The 21,951-nt window shown below is 41.3% G+C and overlaps 2 protein-coding genes across 4 annotated transcripts in view; both read right to left on the bottom strand.

The window, feature by feature from the left end:
* The window catches only part of xxylt1 (xyloside xylosyltransferase 1), a 34,638-nt gene extending 33,293 nt beyond the window's left edge, over positions 1 to 1,345 (bottom strand). The window contains exon 1 of the mRNA XM_044129600.1: positions 1,262 to 1,345. The gene's annotated coding sequence lies outside the window, so the exon portion shown is untranslated. The remainder of the gene's footprint in view (positions 1 to 1,261) is intronic.
* An 88-nt stretch (positions 1,346 to 1,433) lies between these two features.
* On the bottom strand, positions 1,434 to 15,621 carry LOC122838712 (ankyrin repeat domain-containing protein 13C). Of its 3 annotated transcripts, none has more exons than XM_044129601.1 (7): positions 15,463 to 15,621; positions 7,586 to 7,717; positions 5,716 to 5,877; positions 2,834 to 2,913; positions 2,612 to 2,710; positions 1,702 to 1,802; positions 1,434 to 1,609 (listed from the first exon to the last, which is right to left on the bottom strand). In XM_044129601.1, exons 1-7 carry the CDS (start codon positions 15,496 to 15,498, stop codon positions 1,479 to 1,481), a joined length of 741 nt encoding a protein of 246 aa, XP_043985536.1. In that variant the 5' UTR covers positions 15,499 to 15,621; the 3' UTR covers positions 1,434 to 1,478. The 3 variants fall into 3 exon arrangements, with proteins under 3 accessions (XP_043985536.1, XP_043985538.1, XP_043985537.1); XM_044129603.1 differs by lacking the exon at positions 15,463 to 15,621 and adding an exon at positions 9,129 to 9,135; XM_044129602.1 differs by lacking the exon at positions 15,463 to 15,621 and adding an exon at positions 8,594 to 8,643.
* Between the last annotated feature and the right edge of the window lie 6,330 nt (positions 15,622 to 21,951).

The raw sequence follows: 21,951 nt of genomic DNA, 5'->3' as shown, positions 1-21,951 counted from the left end.
AAAAATTTATCTGTTTTAAATCAGTTAGGACAGCAAAAATATTTCTATTTGCTAAATACCAGAATAATCAAAAAACAGCTTAGCACCAAAATACATTAAAGATCCGGTGTTCCTGTATCAACCCTCCAAACTGCTCTGGTCTTCTGGTTCTGCTCTGCATCCCCAGAACCAAACATGGAGAAGCAGCATTCAGCTTCTGGAATTTGTTCCAGATTGGAAACAAATCTGGAACAAAACACTTGTGCTATTTTGCACAAATATCCAGAAAAGTGCAAAACAGCTGAAACACTGAGTTCCTTTAAATCAAATCAGGAAAACGTAATGTAGTTACTGGTTTCTCAGTTAGTGATTACATTGTTTTTATGACTTTTATGTGTTTTTATGAAACAAAGCACTTTGAACCACCTTGTTGCTGAAATGTGCTATACAAATAAAATTGATTGAATGAATTTGATTACTTTCGTCATTCATATACTACAATTCCTTTTTAATAATTTTGGTTAGCCCAAAGGCAAAGTTTGCTTTTGTTGGCTTTTAATAGTTAACTGAAGGCTCACTTGTGGATGTATTTTATGTCAACACCTCAAACTAATCCCATGTTGTGTGATATCACGGGAAAATCAAATGAAATCGCCCAATATATTGGGAAGGGAATTACACACTTACACAAGTATGTGTTTTGGTTTGAAATGGGCGTGTACATCCCAGAACAAATGGACCATTTTCCATTCTGTCCTACAATCACCTGTGAGCAAGACACCAACATATTTAAACCAGTTTAACTCAAGTAATACAGTTTAAATACTAAGGAAATAAATGGAAACATTTTGGACGGGAAAAAAAAAACCCACAAAACTAATTTTAGTAATCCTAGTAGACCTAAAACAAGAAGAGAGTGTCAGTGACAAAAATGTGTCTTTTTTTAATGTATATAAATATCTGGTTTCAGCAGTATATGATTTTACTTTTTGTATTGGCAGTAAGTAGAAAAAACTTGAAAGGTTTTTGCATTGCGAGATGGTTTTGTCCAAAATGAACTCTGAGCAGACTTCCCATAAAAGCATCTCACACAGTATCATCAGTGCGTCACTACATGTCAGTTAGACACAATCCCTTTAAAAACAACACAGACTTAAATACAAAGTGTCAACTGAACTGGTCGTTCTTTATTCTACTCTTTCCTCATATAAATAAAGCCCCGTGCTCTGCTGTCATGTTTTTTTACTTCAATGCCCTTTGATAAAAAATCTCAGTTACCTACATTTCCTGCTGCGCTGTGTCAGATTTGGAGGTTAGAGTAAGAATCAGCAACGCCTCAGCTTATGTTCACATCGACTGACGTCAACTCCTCTGCAGAGCTGATCCTGTGGGTCTTCTCATCCTGCTGCTGTACGGTCTGTGTTCAGAGTCTGAGCTTGTGACAGGGGTTTCCATTCATAAAAGGTGTGTTTTGTGGGATTAAAAACCAAGGCGAGAGGTTAAAGGTCAGGGAAGCGGCTTGGGTCTTCTTTGTAGTCAGTGGGAATGGTAAAAATGGATTCATCGAACTCGTCGTAGCGGAACTCCTGAAACGTGACCGTGGCTGTAATAGTAGGAAAGACCGGGATGTCTGCAAGAAACCACAAAAACACAAGTCACTGAGTGAAATGGAAATATTTCCCCAAACCGCAGTGATCCGGTCTGCAGTGAGTGTCTGCTTACCGAGTTTGACAGGAAAGCCAGGGGGGAGCTTCATCTGAACAAACTCCCTGAGTTTATTAAAGTGCTTGAAGGGTGCAATCACCTCCAGGACATTCAATAACCTGAAGGAGGGCAAAAGTAATAATTGTCACAGATTTAGCTTTATCAACAAGAAAAAATATGCAGCGCAGGTTAGACCTTTACATGCACTCCAGATCAACATGAATGTTGTCATATTTTTAGGTTTTAAGTTATTTGATTGGTAGGCATGAACAAGGTCCTGGCATACCTTAGATTGAATATTTGGCTCTTAATGACAGACAGAGGTAACTTAAAGTGGTTTGCCAGCTGAAGACTTGAAGGGAAGTTGATTAGAGGAAGTTTTTATTCTTCATTGTCCCACCAGTAAAAGAGAGATACTCAGCATGACATTGTTTCCAACATGCTGAGAGTTGGTATAGTGTTTTTATGACTAATAAGCTCATCTTGATTCTTCATTCTTCTTCTAATTAAGTTTTAAACTAAATTCAGTTTCTCTCGTCAGACCATGAGACCTGAAAACTTGCCCACATGGGCAGCTGCAGATTTCAGTAAAACTTGAAAGTGATTACTCTGAAACAGTACTTCTTCCTTGGTCAGAACACTCTCATTCTGGGCTTGTCTTTAACTTTCTTCACTGCACACAGTGGCGATGATGCTCCTGCATCTGCTGGTTTGAGCCTTGGTGTTTCCTGGGTCATTCCAGAATATTTAAGTCAATTTCATTTCATCTGACGGGGATCATATGGTTAAACGTGGACAATTCTTCATAAAAATCTTCATAAATGCCCATGAAGATTTTGTAAACTTCTCAGCATCACTGGAGAAGTCAAATTTTCATCACTAATCTATTTAATGACTGACTAGAGGGCCTCTAAAAATAAACACTCACGATTCAATGCCCAGAGGGAAGTCTTGACTCATGGCTATCGTGGCTTTGAAGTTTTTCTTGCTCTCTTTACAGACCAGCTCCCTTCCTAAATGAGGCGCTCTGTGGAGAGAGATGCAGCACACAAGACAACATCTTAAAATATGCCATCATGTTCCAAATAAAAATTATTTATATATTGATCATATAAACTTATCTTTCACAAAGCAAGTTTTAGACACTTACCTTCCATTGTCTGCAGTGATGTATTCCTCCCAGGAAATAGTGTTGGGCAATGGGGGGGTTAAAGACTGCCTTCTCATTGGCTAAAAGGAACAAAGGGAAGGCTGAACTTATAAATCATCGCCATGATAACAGCCCAAACAAAATAATCAAGGAAGTAAAATTTTATTCAAAGTTATCTATTTCCCTAAAATGGAAAGGAAAGGAATAGTTATTTGCAAATATTTACAGTTAGGATGTACAATATTCAGAAGTCAAGATACTGTTTAATACTGCAATTATGGTAAGTCCACATAGTTGAATCCACAATAACTTGTCACAACACTATATTACTGGAATGCACGGCAAGAATTTATGATTAAGAAAAAGTCAACGAATACTCTATTTAAGCAGTCCTTTGGAATATTAATATTACCACAAAAACTGTTTTTATTAGGTACTCCTAATGACATTAATATTGAGTTCAGGTTTGCACTCCAGGGGGACTATAATCATCAAGAATTATTTTTAATGCAAGCCTGTGATGTGGTCCAACATTTAGCTTCATATCTTTTGTTCAGACAATGGGAGAATTGTTAATGTTATTTCATAATCATGCAAGTAAAAGATCTGGAGTTAAATTGCATCACAAGATCAGTTCCTTCCTGAGGATACAGCCCTTTGAAATCCTCATCTCAGGTTCTGAGTGTGAACTGATTATGTAACATAATTACTCAATAAGTAGGCTGTGGTTATTCTTTATACATATTGTCAGTTCAATGTTCAATGTTCAATGTTCCAGTTTTTATTCTAGCCTTTTAAACCAGCTAGGCTTGATCATTTGATCAAAGTGCTCTTATAACATCACAAGGTGATTCTGCTTTGTGGTGGTTCTTAACCTATTGAAGAGTCTTTCCATTAAGATGCTAACTTTATTTTTTTTAAACTGAATTGTATTTAATGTTTTTGTTTGCCTATCTGAATGCCCATGAGTATTCTGCAATACTAATGCTGCATTTCATTCTGGTTTTATTTTGATTTATATCCAAAGTTCTTTGTGACAGATGTTTTGAAAAGTCCTCGATTATCAATGTTTTTCCTTTAAATTTTAAAAATCATGCATCATTTTCCTCTCCTATCACAATTATGAACTACTATGTAATGGTCTACAACATAAAAGCAACACAGAAGTTACAGATATTTCTGATTATTTGATGAACAGGATGGGGACCAGAGTGATTACAGGCACTGTAGGTGAACCATTCAACTGTAGTGAAGGGATCTTGAAATGTGAGACGGTGTAAAACGTTTTGCTGGTGCAGGTAGGTAATCAGATCTCTTCCTCCGATTAATTTTACCCCCCAAAGGTATAAAGGATGCAGAAGTTTTCTTTTCAAGCCTAAATCATCTTTCCCGAAGAGAGGAATCTCTGTTCAGCCTTCTCTAATAAGTGTTCTTCTTTAGTTACAGATTATTTTAGGATTGGACAGCTTCTACTGACTGTCCCTGAAATGGATATGCGACAAGTGCCATCCCGTTAATCTTAAAACTGACATTCTCCTGGAATGTTAACTCCTTCTTGCCAATGTTCATGTATGAAAATGTTTGACTATTACTCCATTTGACCCATCTCTTTCAAGCAGTGGTAAAGCAACAAGGGGAGAATACTATGGGACAATGACAAGTCACCTTAATGTCCCAAGAAAAAGTTGAACAACTTGTGAAAAAGAACCAAGAAAAGCAACCTTAGATTTGCAGATGTGTTTTTCCTGCATGTCGCTGTGTACCAGTCCAGGCATGTTGTTGTGATGAGAACAGAGAACACAAAAGCTGTTCAGAACTGAATCTACTGGTGTGCCAGTCCTCTTGGCCTCTGACTTTTTCTCTTTGTTTTCTTCTTTTTAAACAAATCCCTCATGTCATCAATGCTGTCACGCTTCATTTAAAGGTTTTGCACAATTGGCTAAGCCTACAGATGTTCTCTCACGCAAATGTTAACACATCAGTTGTAGCCCTGTTCGCTGAAATTGAAGGTAAACTATTCCTAAAATGGAGCTAAGGTCCACTGTCACCCTGGCTTTTCACGTTCACAGCTCTGTAAATGGACTCGATGACAACAGAGGGCAATGTGAAAAAACAAAGCCTACCACAGAACAAGAGAGAGTGCACAAGAACAAAAAAACAAGAGAGCCAGTTAAAAGGCATCCAGTGGGTGTTGAGAGGCTTTGTGTTTCCCGTGTGACCAGTTCAATGTTGAGTTCAGACAACAGCTTGCTAAGCAAACTGGAACATACGACAGTGAGGGGATGTCATGAGGGGAGGTGAAGCTTTAATTCTTTCACCACAAGGTGGCAGAAGTGGGTCTAAAATGCAGGCCGGGTGGCTGACAAACAGGACATCAAAGAATAATCTGCCCCAAAAGTAGGAATTTTTCAAAATGCAAAATTTCTGAACCAAGTCCATCAGGAAATCCATGCTGTTTTCACAGGCTTTATCCCCAAATGCAAATAGCAGTGAGATATTGTGACTTATTTAGTCTGAGAGACTCAGATCCTACCCCAAGGGTCCAGCGGGACAATGCAGTTTCAAGATTGGACTGATGGTTACGCTGCAGGTATAAGTAAACAGGATTTATATTTATGTGTAATAACGTCACAGACATTCAAAGGTTGAGGTTGAGTGCCTTGCCCGAGGCAACACTGAAATGTGGCGGGGGACGAAGTTGCAACCCCGACCTTTCCATCCAATTGCAGACTACTTTTTCAGTGAACCACGTACTTCACTTTATTACCAGAAACATTTTATATTTATGTAGTAGAGACAACATTTAACAAAGATTAAGGGATAATAGAGGGTTACGGTCTTTCCAATAAACAATAAAAGGTCCAAACAACATGTAGTGTCACCTCAAAGTTCTGCTCAATGAGGTTTCCTCCTTTGCTCAGACTCTCCATAATAGCTTTATTCCTCAAGATGTCCTCCTCACTCAGATGCTCTCGTCTCTTTCTGGACTCCAGCACAAGGCCGTTCACGGAATAGAAATCTGCCAAGAAGTTTCCCACGCGCTCCTGGAGAGAGAAGAAACAGATCAGTCTGCCTCCTCTATCACCAATTTCCTCTCTAAACAGAAGTTATCTCATTCACCACCTATTTGTCCTCCTGCCCCGTCTTTGTTGTTTTTGACCTCAAGCCCATCACCTGTGGTCCTCTCTTATTTATTTACTCTATTTCATGCCGGGTTTCACAAATATAGCAGGAAAATATGAGTATTCGGGTCAGAATAGCACAAAGTAATCACATTGTAAAAGCAAATAGCTTGAGGTCAGGTGAAAAAATATGACACACTGTGAAAGCCTATGTCTTTTTAACGTATATGGACTCAGAAATATTGAACAAAAAGGCTGACAATACTGAGAGTTAAGTGGTATGACAAAACACACAACTGAAGAAAAGATCATAAAATGTTCATTAGAATAAAGTTAAGTAATGCAATTTATGATGAAAGATAAATTAGGACACCCCTTTAAAAAGCGCTAACACCATATCTAATTGTATCACAATAAGATGTGGTTTGAACCTCATTAGAACCTCATTATTCACCAGAATAATGAAAAGAATAGACTGGTTGACGAGAGACTAAACACCATGCTGAGATAGAAAGGTCTGTCTCCGGTCTTCAGAAAGATGATCTCTTTAAATGTGGTGAAGGATTTAAGGAGGCCTCAAAAATAAATAAAGTCATTCCACTGTTAGGGGAAATAATCAACAACATTAAACGAAAACTGCCAACATGTCTGGCTGTCCAAATAAATTCACCCCAAGGACAGAAGCTAAAACAAATCCCCTAACATATCTTTATGGTGACCAACAGCAAGGTCTTACTACTGTTGGTATGAAATAATATCCCTGTACAAACACAAAGAGACTGCAATAGTTTGACTTTCATGGGAAATGTGCCAGGAGAAAACCTCTGAAAACAGTGAAGACAGTACAGAAGTTTACTAGAGAGACCAAAGACAAAGATCAGGCCTCTGGAACAACAGTGTTTTGTGAGATGAGTTTAAAATGAAACAATGGACACCGGAATAGAGGACTTGGCATTCATGTTTGGCATGAATGCAATAAAGCATTTCAAGAAATGAACCTCAAACTAAGTGTGAAGTATGGAGGTGGAAGTGTCATGGTTCAGGAGTATTTTGCTGCAGGAAGACCTGGTTAGCTCACCATCAAAAACTCTATTATGTATGAGATGTTGCTTAAGGAAAATGTGAGACATTTGCAAAAAAATTTAATATTTCTGGCCTGAAATGGCAAATTGAGCATCCAAATCCAATTAAGATGCTGTGAGTCTCACACAAATAAAAACAAGACTAGACATCAATATGTAAACATTACTTATAAAAAGTGTATTATTTATTTGTGTGTCCTATATTTTTTTGACTTGACTGCATATATTAACATTGATGGATGACAGAAATAAACTACACATATAAAAAAATGTAGGTCTCAGGGGTGATTTATACATTTAAACTATGAATACACAGGAAATAAGAAAGTTTGGTTTTAAAATAAGAGTCAACAATTTACATAATACTGTGAAAGGAGAGCAGCTCAGGACCCCGTATTTTAAACAATAATCAAATTCCCATTTTGCCATATGTGGGAACAGACCACAACTCCAGAGATTGGCCAGGTAGATCTTCATGAACTTGAGAACATCCTATTAAAAGGTGAGTCTGTGTGAAATTTCAAAACCTCATAATAACCAACACCAACCGTCTTATCCTCTCTGAAAAGCCATCCAGTCTGCGCCCTCGAGAAAGTGATGGACTTGGTGGAAAGTGTGGCAGAGTAAACGTCACTGCTCATCAAAATGTCCACCTCCTCTTCTGTCTCCATCTCCGACTCCTATGAAGCCAGAACAGAGGGACATAAAAACCTAATGTTGACACCAGGAGATTCTATACAGTGAATATTGAGACAAATACAGCTGAAATCATAGGCAACTTGTCTTGTTTTAGGTCAGATAGAATTACCAAAATGATTTATGGTATATTTGCTAAGTGCCACAATAATGAGAGAAAGAATATGTTTGAGATTTATTCTTCAAATCTGAAATTTACATGCAGAATTACCATTTCTTTAAACAACAAAAAAGCCCAGATGATGATATCGTAAATTTGGAAACTTTTGATGGGTTAATTCAGATATTTGAGTTAATTGGAGACATGCCTATGGAGGTATATTAAGACCACCCCTCAAACACATTGCTTTCTGGTTTGACACAATGAGAAGGTGCTGCGTTCATATGTTCAAACAATAATACTCAAGCATAACAATAAGGGGAATGTCCAATCATCTTACCGGTCACTGAGTTCTGCCAGTTCTGTTAGGAAGAATGGACCAGAGCTCTAGTAAATTATTCTGAGAAGCTTGAGGAAGGAAGTCCAAAACATTTGACCGAAGTCATACAGTTCAACAGCAATGCTACCAAAAATAAATTTGACCTATTCATTCTCTATTTATTGTGGCAATAAACAGGTGATTTAGAATCCTGGTGATCCTAAATGACCTAAAATGAGAGATTTTTTTTCTGACTAGAATAACAGAGAAAAGTTAATTGATTTCAGTAATTTTTGTAATTCAATTAAAAAATTAAAATTCATACTACATTACATCTATTTTTTTCAGGTGTTTCAGTTAATTTTGATGATAATGACTAACAGTTCATGAAAACACAAACTGAATATTATATAAGTCCAATAAAAGATTTTTTGTCTTTACACATATTTGCTTGGTTGGAGATCCTTTTTCATTAATAATTGCAGAGTGGCACTGAGGTGTGATTGTGCATGTGGCAGCTGAAGGAGGAACAGCTTATCCTGCTCTCTCTTGTCCTTACTGATAACTTTGCCTGAGTTATTTTTAAAGTGACAGTTTTTATAGTTATATGTTACTTTTTTGACATCATAACTGGATTACTTCTAACCTAAAGGACCGAGGGATTTTCTTACTTTTATTTTTTACCTTACTTTTCTTCATCTCCAAGTTGAACCAGGACAAAATGCCTCCGGCCGACCCCAGAGACCTCAGCAGTATTATACAACGACTTCAGTCTATACAAATGAAGATCAAACTGCTGGAGGTGAACTTTGAAATCAACGCCAACTGTGGAAACGAGACAACTCTTCCTCAAAACGACGGAGAGGTCGTACGCCTCGCATCAAGCAGCCCACCCTGGAATGCTCTGGGTGCCAAGCCGAAGCAAAAGTCTCACACTGCGGATCCGATGAGACGACTGTCAGGGAGAACCACTCACCTGGACAAATCGGCGTGGCCGGCTCTGAGCCGAAACCCACCCTCAACTTCAACACTTGCTCCACCGAAGAAAAACAAACAAGCAGCTGCAACCAAAACAGCTCCGCCGACTCCGCTCCCAAGGACAGAGCGACCAGCCCAGACCTCAAAACATTCTGACCCTGTGGGAATCCCACTGAAAAACAGATTTTCTGCACTCCAGCCTGAGCCTCTGAGTGAAACCTCACCATCAAACATCAACAATGAGGCAAGACCAACACATCCACCCCCCAAGACCCTAAAGGACAATGCGACCATCAGGAAAACGAAAGGTACGCCAAAAGTGCTTATTGTTGGAGATGAAGCAATAAATGGAATCAGTCACATCTGCAATCCCAAGAAAACCAGAGTGATTTATTTTCCCGGTGACACTGTGTCTGATTTAACTCGCAAAGTTCTCTCTCTAACCGCTGATCAGCCAAATATTGAGTGTTTAGTTGTGGATGTTGGTGCCAACGATCTGGCGAAGCAGAAATCTGAGATTCTGAAAAAGGACTTTAATATTCTTTTGAACACTATGGGAAAATTAAAAATGAAGTTATTTCTCAGTGGTCCAATTCCATCACCTCAATGGGGAGACGAAAAACACTCCAGGCTGGGCATGATAAACAAATGGCTGATTAAAACCTGCTCTACCAGCTCAGTGACCTTCATCGATAACCTCTGGATCTATTGGCAGCGCTTTCACCTTTTTGGAAGAGGCGGACGCAATCTTAATAAACATGGGATAAAGCTACTCACTGCAAACCTTTTTTATTTTATCAACAAGGACAGCAACGTCATCATCGCTTCAGAAGAACAGGCTCGAGGACGTCTGATTAGGATGGAACCCTCCACGTATCAGGAGCCAAAACAAGCTGATACAACATCGACTGGAGACGGAGCGACTGGTTCCCTTCCTCCTCCGCCCCCTCCTGGCTCATCCACTCATTCACAGGATTCACAAGACACCTTTGGAGAAATGTCTTCTGGACCAGAGTTTCTCAATTTTACAGACGGAATGAATCAACAGGTTCTACTTGGGACGTCTCTCCTTAGCACTCATGCTACAGACCTCACTACATTTAAGCCACCTGCCTCTGATTTCCCAGAGGATCCATCACTCTGCGTTTCTGAGGTCTGAGGCCGGGGTCCAGATATTATTTTTACACCCGTCTTCCCCCAGAATGTGTCTGGCCCCCCGGCACTGCAAAATAGGACATTACCTGTCCGGATCACTACAAGAAAAGCTACAAAAAACAGAAACATAAAATACAGTGGACCTAATTCAAACCTCAGATGGTTCCCCTGCCTAAAGGAACCTCAGACTCAAGAACGTTTGGCCTCCAAGTCACTAAAATTAGCTCTTTTAAATACCAGATCTCTCTGTGCTAAAGCTCTATTAATCAATGATTTCATCACTGAACATAATATCGATGTTATGTTCCTGACAGAAACATGGTTGAATGACAATAATGAACCGATCGTACTAATTGAATCTGCGCCTCCTAACTACAATTTCTTAAGTGAGAATAGAAAACACAAAAAAGGAGGAGGCGTGGCTTCAATATTTAAGAATACAGTAAATAGTAGTAAAATTTCTTTGGGTCACTTTACTTCTTTTGAGTATCTTGGAATTGAGATTAAAGGCCTCAAACGGACTTTAACACTAACTTTATACATAACTCCAACATATGTGGAAAATTTCTTTACTGAGTTGAATGAACTTCTATCTCTCGTATGTATTAATTATGAATGCTTAATAATTGTTGGTGATTTTAACGTTCATGTTGACAACCCCCAAGACAGAGGGGCTAAAAAGCTCTCTAATATCTTAGAGACTTTTGGTCTAACACAACATGTCAAACAAGCAACACACACTCAAGGACACACACTGGACCTGGTTATCAGTAAGGGTGTGAATATTTCCAATGTCTCTGTAACTGATGCCGCCCTGTCGGATCACTTCGCTGTTATCTTTGAAAGTTCTTTATCCTTTAATCCACTTGGACAAACAGCAACCATCACAAAACGTTCTCTCACTGAAAGCACAGCAGAAACATTTCATCAAATTTACTCATCTTCCTCACTCTTAAGCTGTAATGACGTAGATAAGTTGGTAAATGATTTTCAGTCTAAAGTTTCAGATATCATTGATTCCATTGCCCCAATTAAAATGAAGGTTGTGTCTGGTAAGAAGAAATCTCCATGGAGAAATGCACAAATAGTTAGATCTGCAAGACAGCTCTGCCGTAGGGCAGAACGAAATAGACGTAAAACTCAACTTCACGTTCATTATGACATCTATAAAGAAAAACTACGTTACTATCATTTAACACTCAAACATGCAAGACAGGCCTTCTTTGCAGATGTCATAAACAAAACCATTAACAATGCTCGAGCTTTATTTGCAACAGTTGACAGGCTCACAAATCCTCCTATCACGTTACCACCTGAATTTCAGTCTATTGCTGCCTGCAACCAGTTTTCCAGTTTCTTTTCAGAGAAAATTCAAAAAATCAGAGGATTAATCTGCACATCCACTATAAAGTCAGTACCAACACTGAACCCAAACAAAACAAATACAGGAAAAATGACCCAATTTCAACTACTTAATTGTAAAACCCTAGAGGAAATTAGAAGTCAATTAAGCTCCAGTTCTTGCTGTCTGGATGTCCTACCCACACATTTCTTTAAGAAAGTCCTGCCTGTAGTTGCTACTGATCTGATCCAAATAGTAAACTTATCGCTCCCATCAGGCGTTTTCCCCCAGGCTTTGAAAACGGCAGTAATCAAACCACTGATAAAAAAGAACAATCTAGACAAATCACTACTGCAGAATTACAGGCCGATCTCCAACCTCCCATTCATCAGCAAAGTTATTGAAAAAGTTGTGTGTAAACAGTTAAATAGCTTCCTAACGATAACCAACCGCTTTGACTCCTTCCAATCTGGTTTCCGGTCTCACCACAGCACAGAAACTGCCCTCGTGAAAGTGTTCAATGACATCCATATAAATACGGACTGTGGGAGAACCACAGTGCGGGTTCTGTTGGACCTCAGTGCAGCTTTTGACACTGTTGACCGTGACATATTACTGAATCGACTGGAGAGTTGGGTCTTACATAATGAGAGGGCCCTGGCTGGTTCCATGTCTGGAACCAGGGCTGGAAACAGAACCAGATGCAGGACTGGGACCAGACCCAGAACCAGGACTGGAAACAGAACCAGACGCAGGACTGGGACCAGACCCAGAACCAGGGCCGGAACCAGGGCTGGGTCCATGTCTGGAACCAGAACCAGACCCACGGCTGGGACCAGACCCAGAACCAGGGCTGGAAACAGAACCAGACGCAGGACTGGGACCAGACCCAGAACCAGGGCTGGGTCCATGTCTGGAAGCAGAACCAGAACCAGGGCTGGAAACAGACGCAGAACCAGGTTTGGTTCCATGTCTGAAACCAGAACCAGATTTGGTTCCATGTCTGGAACCAGAACCAGAACCAGACGCAGAACCAGGGCTGGGTCCATGTCTGGAACCAGAACCAGACCCAGAACCAGGACTGGAACCAGGGCTGGATCCATGTCTGGAACCAGAACCAGACCCACGGCTGGAACCAAACCCAGAACCAGGCCCAGAACCAGGGCTGGATCCATGTCTGGAACCAGAACCAGACCCACGGCTGGAACCAAACCCAGAACCAGGACTGGAACCAGGGCTGGATCCATGTCTGGAACCAGAACCAGAACCAGACGCAGAACCAGGGCTGGGTCCATGTCTGGAACCAGAACCAGACCCAGAACCAGGACTGGAACCAGGGCTGGATCCATGTCTGGAACCAGAACCAGACCCACGGCTGGAACCAAACCCAGAACCAGGACTGGAACCAGGGCTGGATCCATGTCTGGAACCAGAACCAGACGCAGAACCAGGGCTGGGTCCATGTCTGGAACCAGAACCAGACCCAGAACCAGACCCAGAACCAGGGCTGGATCCATGTCTGGAACCAGGCCCAGAACCAGACGCAGAACCAGGGCTGGGTCCATGTCTGGAACCAGAACCAGACCCAGAACCAGACCCAGAACCAGGGCTGGATCCATGTCTGGAACCAGGCCCAGAACCAGGGCTGGGTCCATGTCTGGAACCAGACCCAGAACCAGGGCTGGATCTATGTCTGGAACCAGAACCAGACCCAGAACCAGGACTGGAACCAGGGCTGGATCCATGTCTAGAACCAGAACCAGAACCAGACGCAGAACCAGGGCTGGATCCATGTCTGGAACCAGAACCAGACCCAGAACCAGGACTGGAACCAGGGCTGGATCCATGTCTGGAACCAGGCCCAGAACCAGACGCAGAACCAGGGCTGGGTCCATGTCTGGAACCAGAACCACACCCAGAACCAGGACTGGAACCAGGGCTGGATCCATGTCTGGAACCAGGCCCAGAACCAGGGCTGGGTCCATGTCTGGAACCAGACCCAGAACCAGGGCTGGATCTATGTCTGGAACCAGAACCAGACCCAGAACCAGGGCTGGATCCATGTCTGGAACCAGAACCAGACCCAGAACCAGGACTGGAACCAGGGCTGGGTCCATGTCTGGAACCAGAACCAGACCCAGAACCAGGACTGGAACCAGGGCTGGATCCATGTCTGGAACCAGGCCCAGAACCAGGGCTGGATCCATGTCTGGAACCAGAACCAGACCCACGGCTGGAACCAAACCCAGAACCAGGACTGGAACCAGGGCTGGATCCATGTCTGGAACCAGGCCCAGAACCAGGGCTGGATCTATGTCTGGAACCAGAACCAGACCCAGAACCAGGACTGGAACCAGGCCCAGAATCAGGGCTGGGTCCATGTCTGGAACCAGAACCAGACCCAGAACCAGGACTGGAACCAGGGCTGGATCCATGTCTGGAACCAGGCCCAGAACCAGGGCTGGATCTATGTCTGGAACCAGAACCAGGACTGGAACCAGGGCTGGAACCAGAACCAGACCCAGAACCAGGGCTGGGTCCATGTCTGGAACCAGACCCAGACCCAGAACCAGGACTGGAACCAGGGCTGGATCCATGTCTGGAACCAGAACCAGACCCAGAACCAGGGCTGGGTCCATGTCTGGAACTAGAACCAGGACTGGAACCAGGGCTGGAACCAGAACCAGACCCAGAACCAGGGCTGGGTCCATGTCTGGAACCAGACCCAGACCCAGAACCAGGACTGGAACCAGGGCTGGATCCATGTCTGGAACCAGAACCAGACCCAGAACCAGGGCTGGGTCCATGTCTGGAACCAGGCCCAGAACCAGGACTGGAACCAGGGCTGGGTCCATGTCTGGAACCAGAACCAGGACTGGAACCAGGCCCAGAACCAGGGCTGGGTCCATGTCTGGAACCAGAACCAGGACTGGAACCAGGCCCAGAACCAGGGCTGGGTCCATGTCTGGAACCAGAACCAGACCCAGAACCAGGACTGGAACCAGGGCTGGATCCATGTCTGGAACCAGAACCAGACGCAGAACCAGGGCTGGGTCCATGTCTGGAACCAGAACCAGAACCAGGACTGGAACCAGGGCTGGATCCATGTCTGGAACCAGGCCCAGAACCAGACGCAGAACCAGGGCTGGGTCCATGTCTGGAACCAGAACCAGACCCAGAACCAGGACTGGAACCAGGGCTGGATCCATGTCTGGAACCAGGCCAAGAACCAGACGCAGAACCAGGGCTGGGTCCATGTCTGGAACCAGAACCAGACCCAGAACCAGGGCTGGATCCATGTCTGGAACCAGACCCAGAACCAGGGCTGGATCTATGTCTGGAACCAGAACCAGGGCTGGGTCCATATCTGGAACCAGGCCCAGAACCAGATGCAGAACCAGGGCTGGGTACATGTCTGGAACCAGAACCACACCCAGAACCAGGGCTGGTACCATTTCTGGAACCAGAACCAAGGCTGGGACCAGAAACAGACCCAGGGCTGGGACCAACCAGTACCGAGCCCCATTGACCAACCTCAGGGTACAGAGGTACCTGATCTTGGCCATGAGGCTCCAGGCGACGGCTCCCAGAGTTGGACCCCGTACCAGGGAATGCCCAGCTGCCTGGCGAAGCCCAAGTGACCTTCGTTCTGGGTACACGGTTCCCAGAACCCAGATCTCGTCCAGGGACCACCGACTTACCTTCTGCCAAGTAAAACTCACCACTTCAGCTGGTGGCTCCATTAAAATTGAAAGCCTTGCCATAGCAATACTGCCCCCAAAACCATCAGACCTAACCCAATTCCGTCTGCAATTATTTCGTAAGCCTTTATCACCTTTGGTTTCTTAGCCTCTGATTCCCTCCGCTTCATTTGTTCTCTTATAAACTTTTTCGTATATTCCACAGTGTCGATCGCTCGTTTTAATTCTTCCAATTTCTCCCTTGAATCTCTAAAATATGATTTTATCTTGTTGACTCTAATACAGGCATCTCCAATTTGCATCCTAAGTATTTCTAAATTGTCATCGGACAACGTGATCGGTTTTTTCAAAATGATTGTTATTTCATTTATCATTTTAATAATGTAATCCAACTCTCTCTCTGCCCACGTCGGCGGCTCAGGAGTTTCATCCATTGTTGTAGCACTCCGTACGTTTTTAACAGCAGTCTGAATGGTTGAACTCTTCTTCACTGACTGAACGTCTCTTGTGGTCAACTAAAATTACAAATTGCAGTTCTGTGATGTAATACAGAAAACGTGATGTCACAGATTGATGTCACAGCCTCAGCAGAACAAATGGCAAACTCATCAAGTTTGAATGAAAACAATTTGTGTGCTTTTTTTTTAACTTTATTTCAAATGAATAACATGAGCATACATACAGATGTTAACTCAAAGTCAAATATTAAAATATAATAAAAACAAATAAATAATAATTACAGATATTGAGGGTGTTGATGTTAAAGTCTAGAAAGACAAGAGTTAAATAAATATATATACATTGGTAAAAGAAAATGATGTGTACTTTTTCAGTTAGGTTTTCATAACAAAATGTCAAAAATATATTCGAATACATATAAGATTGTATATTATAGCAAAAAGAACAATAAAGGCAAAAAAAGAAAAAAAAAACCTCTATGAGAAGTCAATTCTAGATTGAGTTGAAAAGCTTTTGTTACTCCAGGTGAATTGTATGTCAGTAGGATGACGATGTCTCCAAATATCTAATAAATTTTGCAGGTTAGAGAAGTTCAAAAGACGGTTCTGTCCATTTGTAAATCTAGAGGATGTTTATCCAGTTGAGTGGAAAAGACCACATTAAAATCTCTCCCTAAAATAACCTTTGCTGATGGAAACTTAGTACCAAGACAAAACCTGGTGTCCTCCAGCTCTTCTGAGAAAATAATATTTAAAAAATCAGAATTATAACCATGAATATTGACAGAAAAAGATGCAAGAATGAAACTCAACCGCTATTTGTGTTTTCGTTTTCAAATTGTGAAACCAGGAAAAATTGATGTAAACAGAAAACATTTCTACCAGTTATCAATGAAAATAAGAATTGCTTTTGAGCCGGTGATATTTTCTGAATATTATATAAGTGACAGGTTCGTCAATTCATCCTGTCATAAACACTCATGCTGCGTTTATCACACAGCCTCCAACAAGTTAGATGGTGTTTACTGGAAATTGGTGGTCAACGTAGAAACAGTGCAGTTAGCTCCTCTGCTAGTCTATAAATCACAGCAGAGCGCCGGACAGACTGCAGCAGCAGCAACAGACTGCAGCAGCAGGAACAGACTGCAGCAGCAGGAACAGCAGCAACAGACTGCAGCAGCAGGAACAGACTGCAGCAGGAACAACAGACTGCAGCAGCAGCAGGAACAACAGACTGCAGCAGCAGCAACAGACTGCAGCAGCAGCAGGAACAGACTGCAGCAGCAACAGACTGCAGCAGCAGCAGGAACAGACTGCAGCAGCAACAGACTGCAGCAGCAGCAGGAACAGACTGCAGCAGCAGGAACAACAGACTGCAGCAGCAGGAACAACAGACTGCAGCAGCAGCAGCAACAGACTGCAGCAGCAGGAACAACAGACTGCAGCAGCAGCAACAGACTGCAGCAGCAGGAACAACAGACTGCAGCAGCAGCAATAGACTGCAGCAGCAGCTGCATGTGTAAGAATGACAAGATTCATATAAATGGTTTAGAGTAAGAAAGTCTGTGTTTGGTTTGTTACTGGGAAGGTTTTCCAGGTGCGACTCACATACTCGACTCTGCTGCTTGACTTTCAACATTTACAATTTGCTTGTTTTTACACGCATTTGGTAACTGGTGTCATATCTGTAACCTCAGGTGACTACGTGGTGATGACGGTGTATTTGGACCTGAGCAGAAGGATGGGCTACTTCACCATCCAGACCTACATCCCCTGCATTCTCACTGTTGTTCTCTCCTGGGTTTCCTTCTGGATCAAGAAGGACGCCACTACGGTCAGAACGGCTCTAGGCCATTTACATTAAGAAATACATTGCAAAATTTCAACGTTTTGTTGATTTACATTTTACTCATTATCTGATATCACTTTTTCTTTTCCAATCAATTAGTTTTTTCCGTGTTTACTAGCGCTGCTGCTGTCTTGTTATGCAGTTTTTTTTTATTTTTGTGCATGCCCTTCCTGTTGTGCAGACCACTGGCATTTATAAAGGTAAATGATTTTACTTTTTCCTCATTATTTTAGTCAGCTAAAATAATGAGCTGACTAAAATAATGGTTCCCCCCTCTTAACACTGGCAAATAAGGAGCAAATGCTACCAAACTTACATGATTTATTGTTGATGATGAAAGGAATAAACACATTTAAAGACTTGCAGAAGGAGAAGTATACAGGCAAAGAAGGCTCCCAGAAATGTTTTTTCACCCCAGGCATCCGGTCCCAATCACCATCAGTTCTGATGATGCCACAACGTCTTAAAATTGTAAGTCATACTGGAATACTGTGACATTGTATTAAAATAATACTCTGTCCTTTACTCAGTTCCTCTAAGTGTACCTTAAATCAGACATGGGGCTCTTCAATGAACGGGAGACTTTCGCGCGTTTATTTCGTCCACCTTACAGGCAGTAAACAGAGTCAGCATTCAACAGTTTTTCCTCTACAAAGCAATCAAAAATTACCAAAACAAAATACAATTTGCAGCCAACTGGCACACTAAAACAGAAATAGATCGGCATAACAACGTAATGTATTTCTTTAAGTATTTCATATATTTTTTGACCATTTTTTGTTCAGTTATTTTATACTCAATACATGGAATTGAATCTACCCTAAAAGAGTCAATGCAAATTGTAACCTCATGTTTTATTAGGCAAATTCTGTAGATCAGTTTTTACAGTGTACAACTAGCCATCTAGTTCCACTCATAGCCCCGATTATGCCAAAAACCACCTTAGAAATCAACTTATTACTCGAAAGAAAGAAAGATGACTTTATTTTCACTTGGTGTTAACCCGGTCAGAGTTTCAAAAGTCCTCATCTGATTCTTCATCTCAGCTGCACTTCTTTTCCTTGGATTTGGCAAACTTCACGTCTATTTTTCCTCCTGTGCTACCTCTTGAACTTTGGTAGTGTAAATTCAGTCCTTACAGGTAGCACGTTACTGCCGTCTGGTTGTGTAGATCAGTGGTCCCCAACCACCGGGCCGCGAACCGGCCAATTTGTACCGGGCCGCTCAAGAAATAATTAAATATGTCTGTTCTAAGTATTGAGTCTGGAGTAGCTTTTATTTTGAAAATCCTAAATTATGGGTAGGGATAGGGTTGATTATGGTTAATTATTATTAATTATTAATTATGGTTAATTAGGTCCTAATTATGTTGTTTTGGTTATTTTGTTTAAATTAAGATTTTAATTTTACAAAGTAAATGATGAATTTGTAAAAAACAAATAAACAAAAATCAAAATAAAATCAGAGAAAAGGTTAGGTTTAGGGAAAGGTCAAGGGTCAAGGTTAGAAAAAGACAGAATCAGGTAAAGGGAAAAAATTAGATAGAAATTTGGGTTTCAACTTCCAATCATTGAAATTGGTTTCATGTTTTTGTTTATTTTTTGTTTAATCCATTTGGGCTCTTCGTATTCAATCAATAAATTAATCTTCTTTCCCAATTTTTTTTTTGTGCCCGTCTATGAAGGGTTGCTTTGAAGGACCAAAATTTTGACCAAATACTGCCCCTTTAATTAAACAAATGTGCAAAGTTTTCTGAAACTCAACACCCGGCATCCGATCCAAAGCTGAATAACATTGATCTCTATGGCAACCTCATCAGTCCAAAGCACAAATATCAAACCAGAGTTAGTCAGGTTGGTGAACTCCAGTCACAGATGGTTTTAAAACCTGTGACTTCAAGGCTTTTAAACCCTCAGTTGTATCATGTTGTCCCCTGCAGACATCCAGGAAAGAAGAGCAGCCAGAGATCTTATTATTTTGCTAATCAAAACATCTGCAGTAGTAAAACAATTCCAGCCAAAAAAAATAAATTAATTAAAAACATAATATATTAGTAGTTGGAGTTTTACTTTGAATATTCACAAGTTAAACAAAAATACAAATAAATAATTGATTAATTATGTAAATCTGTCAAATTTAAATTCTGAAAAAAATTTACATCATTTTGCAATTTCACTTAACCTCCTGAGACCCTGCATCCTCATATGAGGACATTACATTTTTGCTGTTCTGCACCATGATACTTAATTTGTAAGAATTTTGACCAATTGCCCTCATCTGGGGGCCCTGCCTGCACCACCTAGTGGTCTCATAATGAAATTACACTCATTTGAAAAAAAAACGTAATGTTATGCATATAACTACTGTTCCCTGAAGGAGAGGAACGAGGTACAACACATAGAGTATGGGATATCACGCCCTGCGTGGCCTAACTGAAGACACCTTTAATCATGCCGTAAGGCAAATGTATACTTTTTTATAACTTATACAAATGCATATTTACTTCCATACTATGGAAGTAAATATGTGCCATCAGAATTTGAATAAAAAATACCTCTGAAATTTGAATGTTGTATATTAGTGCTTACTTTTTCAGTATTAAAATAAATTCAGAATATATTTTTAACCTAAAAAAAAATTCAATGTCATTATTTTTGCAGTAAAAAAAAAATTCGGTGTAATTTTTTTTTAGGTTAAAAATATATTCTGAATTTATTTTAATACTGAAAAAGTAAGCACTAATATACAACATTCAAATTTCAGAGGTATTTTTTATTCAAATTCTGATGGCACATATTTACTTCCATACTCCTGAGCCGCCGACGTGGGCAGAGAGAGAGTTGGATTACATTATTAAAAGTATGAATGAAATAACAATCCTTTTGAAAAAACCGAACACGTTGTCCGATGACAATTTAAAAATACTTAGGATGCAAATTAGAGATGCCGATTTTAGATTCCACAAAATAAAATCATATTTTAGAGATTCAAGGGAGAATTTGGAAGAATTAAAACAAGCGATCGACACTGTGGAAAATATGAAAAAGCGGATAAGAGAACATATGAAGTGGAGGGAATCACACGCTAAGAAACCAAAGGCGATAAAGGCTTTAGAAATAATTGCACAAGGAATCGGGTTAGGTCTGATGGCTGTGGGGGCAGTATTACTATGGCAATCCTTTCAACTTTAATGGAGCCACCAGCTGAAGTGCACTAAGCTGCACTACATCTGACCCAGAGAAAAGGCATTTTTAAACTCTGCCTTAACATCAACCAGGGAGTTTGATAGTTTTGTTTCCTAGCTATCAGTGGAACCAGTGGTATGGATGTTTGTTCTCCAGAACCAGGGTTTCCAGCCAAGCTTCATGTGGGCTTTGGGTGCACTAAACCTGGCAGGTTTAGGGTGAGTTTTACTTGGCAGAAGGTAAGTCGGTGGTCCCTGGACGAGATCTGGGTTCTGGGAACCGTGTACCCAGAACGAAGGTCACTGGGGCTTCGCCAGGCAGCTGGGCATTCCCTGGTACGGGGTCCAACTCTGGGAGCCGTCGCCTGGAGCCTCATGGCCAAGATCAGGTACCTCTGTATTCTGAGGTTGGTCAATGGGGCTTGTTACTGGTTGGTCCCAGCCCTGGGTCTGGATCCAGCCCTGGTTCTGTTTCTGGTCCCAGCCTTGGTTCTGGTTCCAGAAATGGTACCAGCCCTGGTTCTGGGTGTGGTTCCAGAAATTGAACCAAACCTGGTTCTGGTTCCAGACATGGATCCAGCCCTGGTTCCAGTCCTGGTTCTGGATTTGGTTTATCTTGATCAAATCTTTAGGGGATTTTAGGGTCTTAAATTTTGGTTTATCTTTTTTTAAGATAAAACCAGGAATATGATCGATTATGTTAGCCATAGCGTAGTGCACATTTTACGCATGTTGAGTGCAATCGGTAGTTGTTTTACGACCAAAAAGTGAACGAATGTAACACAAAAGCCATTTTTCCGAGTCCATGCGTAAAATGCGCACTACGCTATGGCTAACATGATCGATCATATTCCTGGTTTTATTTGGAAGTAAATATAAAACAAAATCAATATAAAACCACTACTTTTACAAAGTTTGAAGTCTCTACTGTCCAACAGAAATGAAATGCACACTTCGCACGGCGTCTTTTTTTTTTTTCAGACGTATTTTAAATGCATGGCGTTATGCCCGCCACAGGGCGGGCGTGGACCTCAAAGGGTTAATTATAAACGATGTGCAGTGTTTTTCTCAATTGAAAAACAATTTTTTTTGTTGATATTGGCAAGTTTAATTGCTTACAGGCGTTAATGCC

This window comes from Gambusia affinis, linkage group LG10 (assembly GCF_019740435.1).
Source record: "Gambusia affinis linkage group LG10, SWU_Gaff_1.0, whole genome shotgun sequence".
In the NCBI taxonomy this organism is placed as follows: Eukaryota; Metazoa; Chordata; class Actinopteri; order Cyprinodontiformes; family Poeciliidae; genus Gambusia; species Gambusia affinis.
Note: the sequence above shows the minus strand (reverse complement) of the source record. Positions and strands in the feature narration are given on the sequence as shown.

Coding starts and splice junctions, on each gene's coding strand:
- LOC122838712 (XM_044129601.1), bottom strand. CDS start 15,498: ATGAAGCGGAGGGAATCAGAGGCTAAGAAACCAAAG. Junction 2,914..5,715: donor TCATTGAGCAGAACTTTGAG/GTGACACTACAT, acceptor TGTTCCTTTTAG/CCAATGAGAAGGCAGTCTTT. Junction 1,610..1,701: donor TGGCTTTCCTGTCAAACTCG/GTAAGCAGACAC, acceptor GGTTTCTTGCAG/ACATCCCGGTCTTTCCTACT.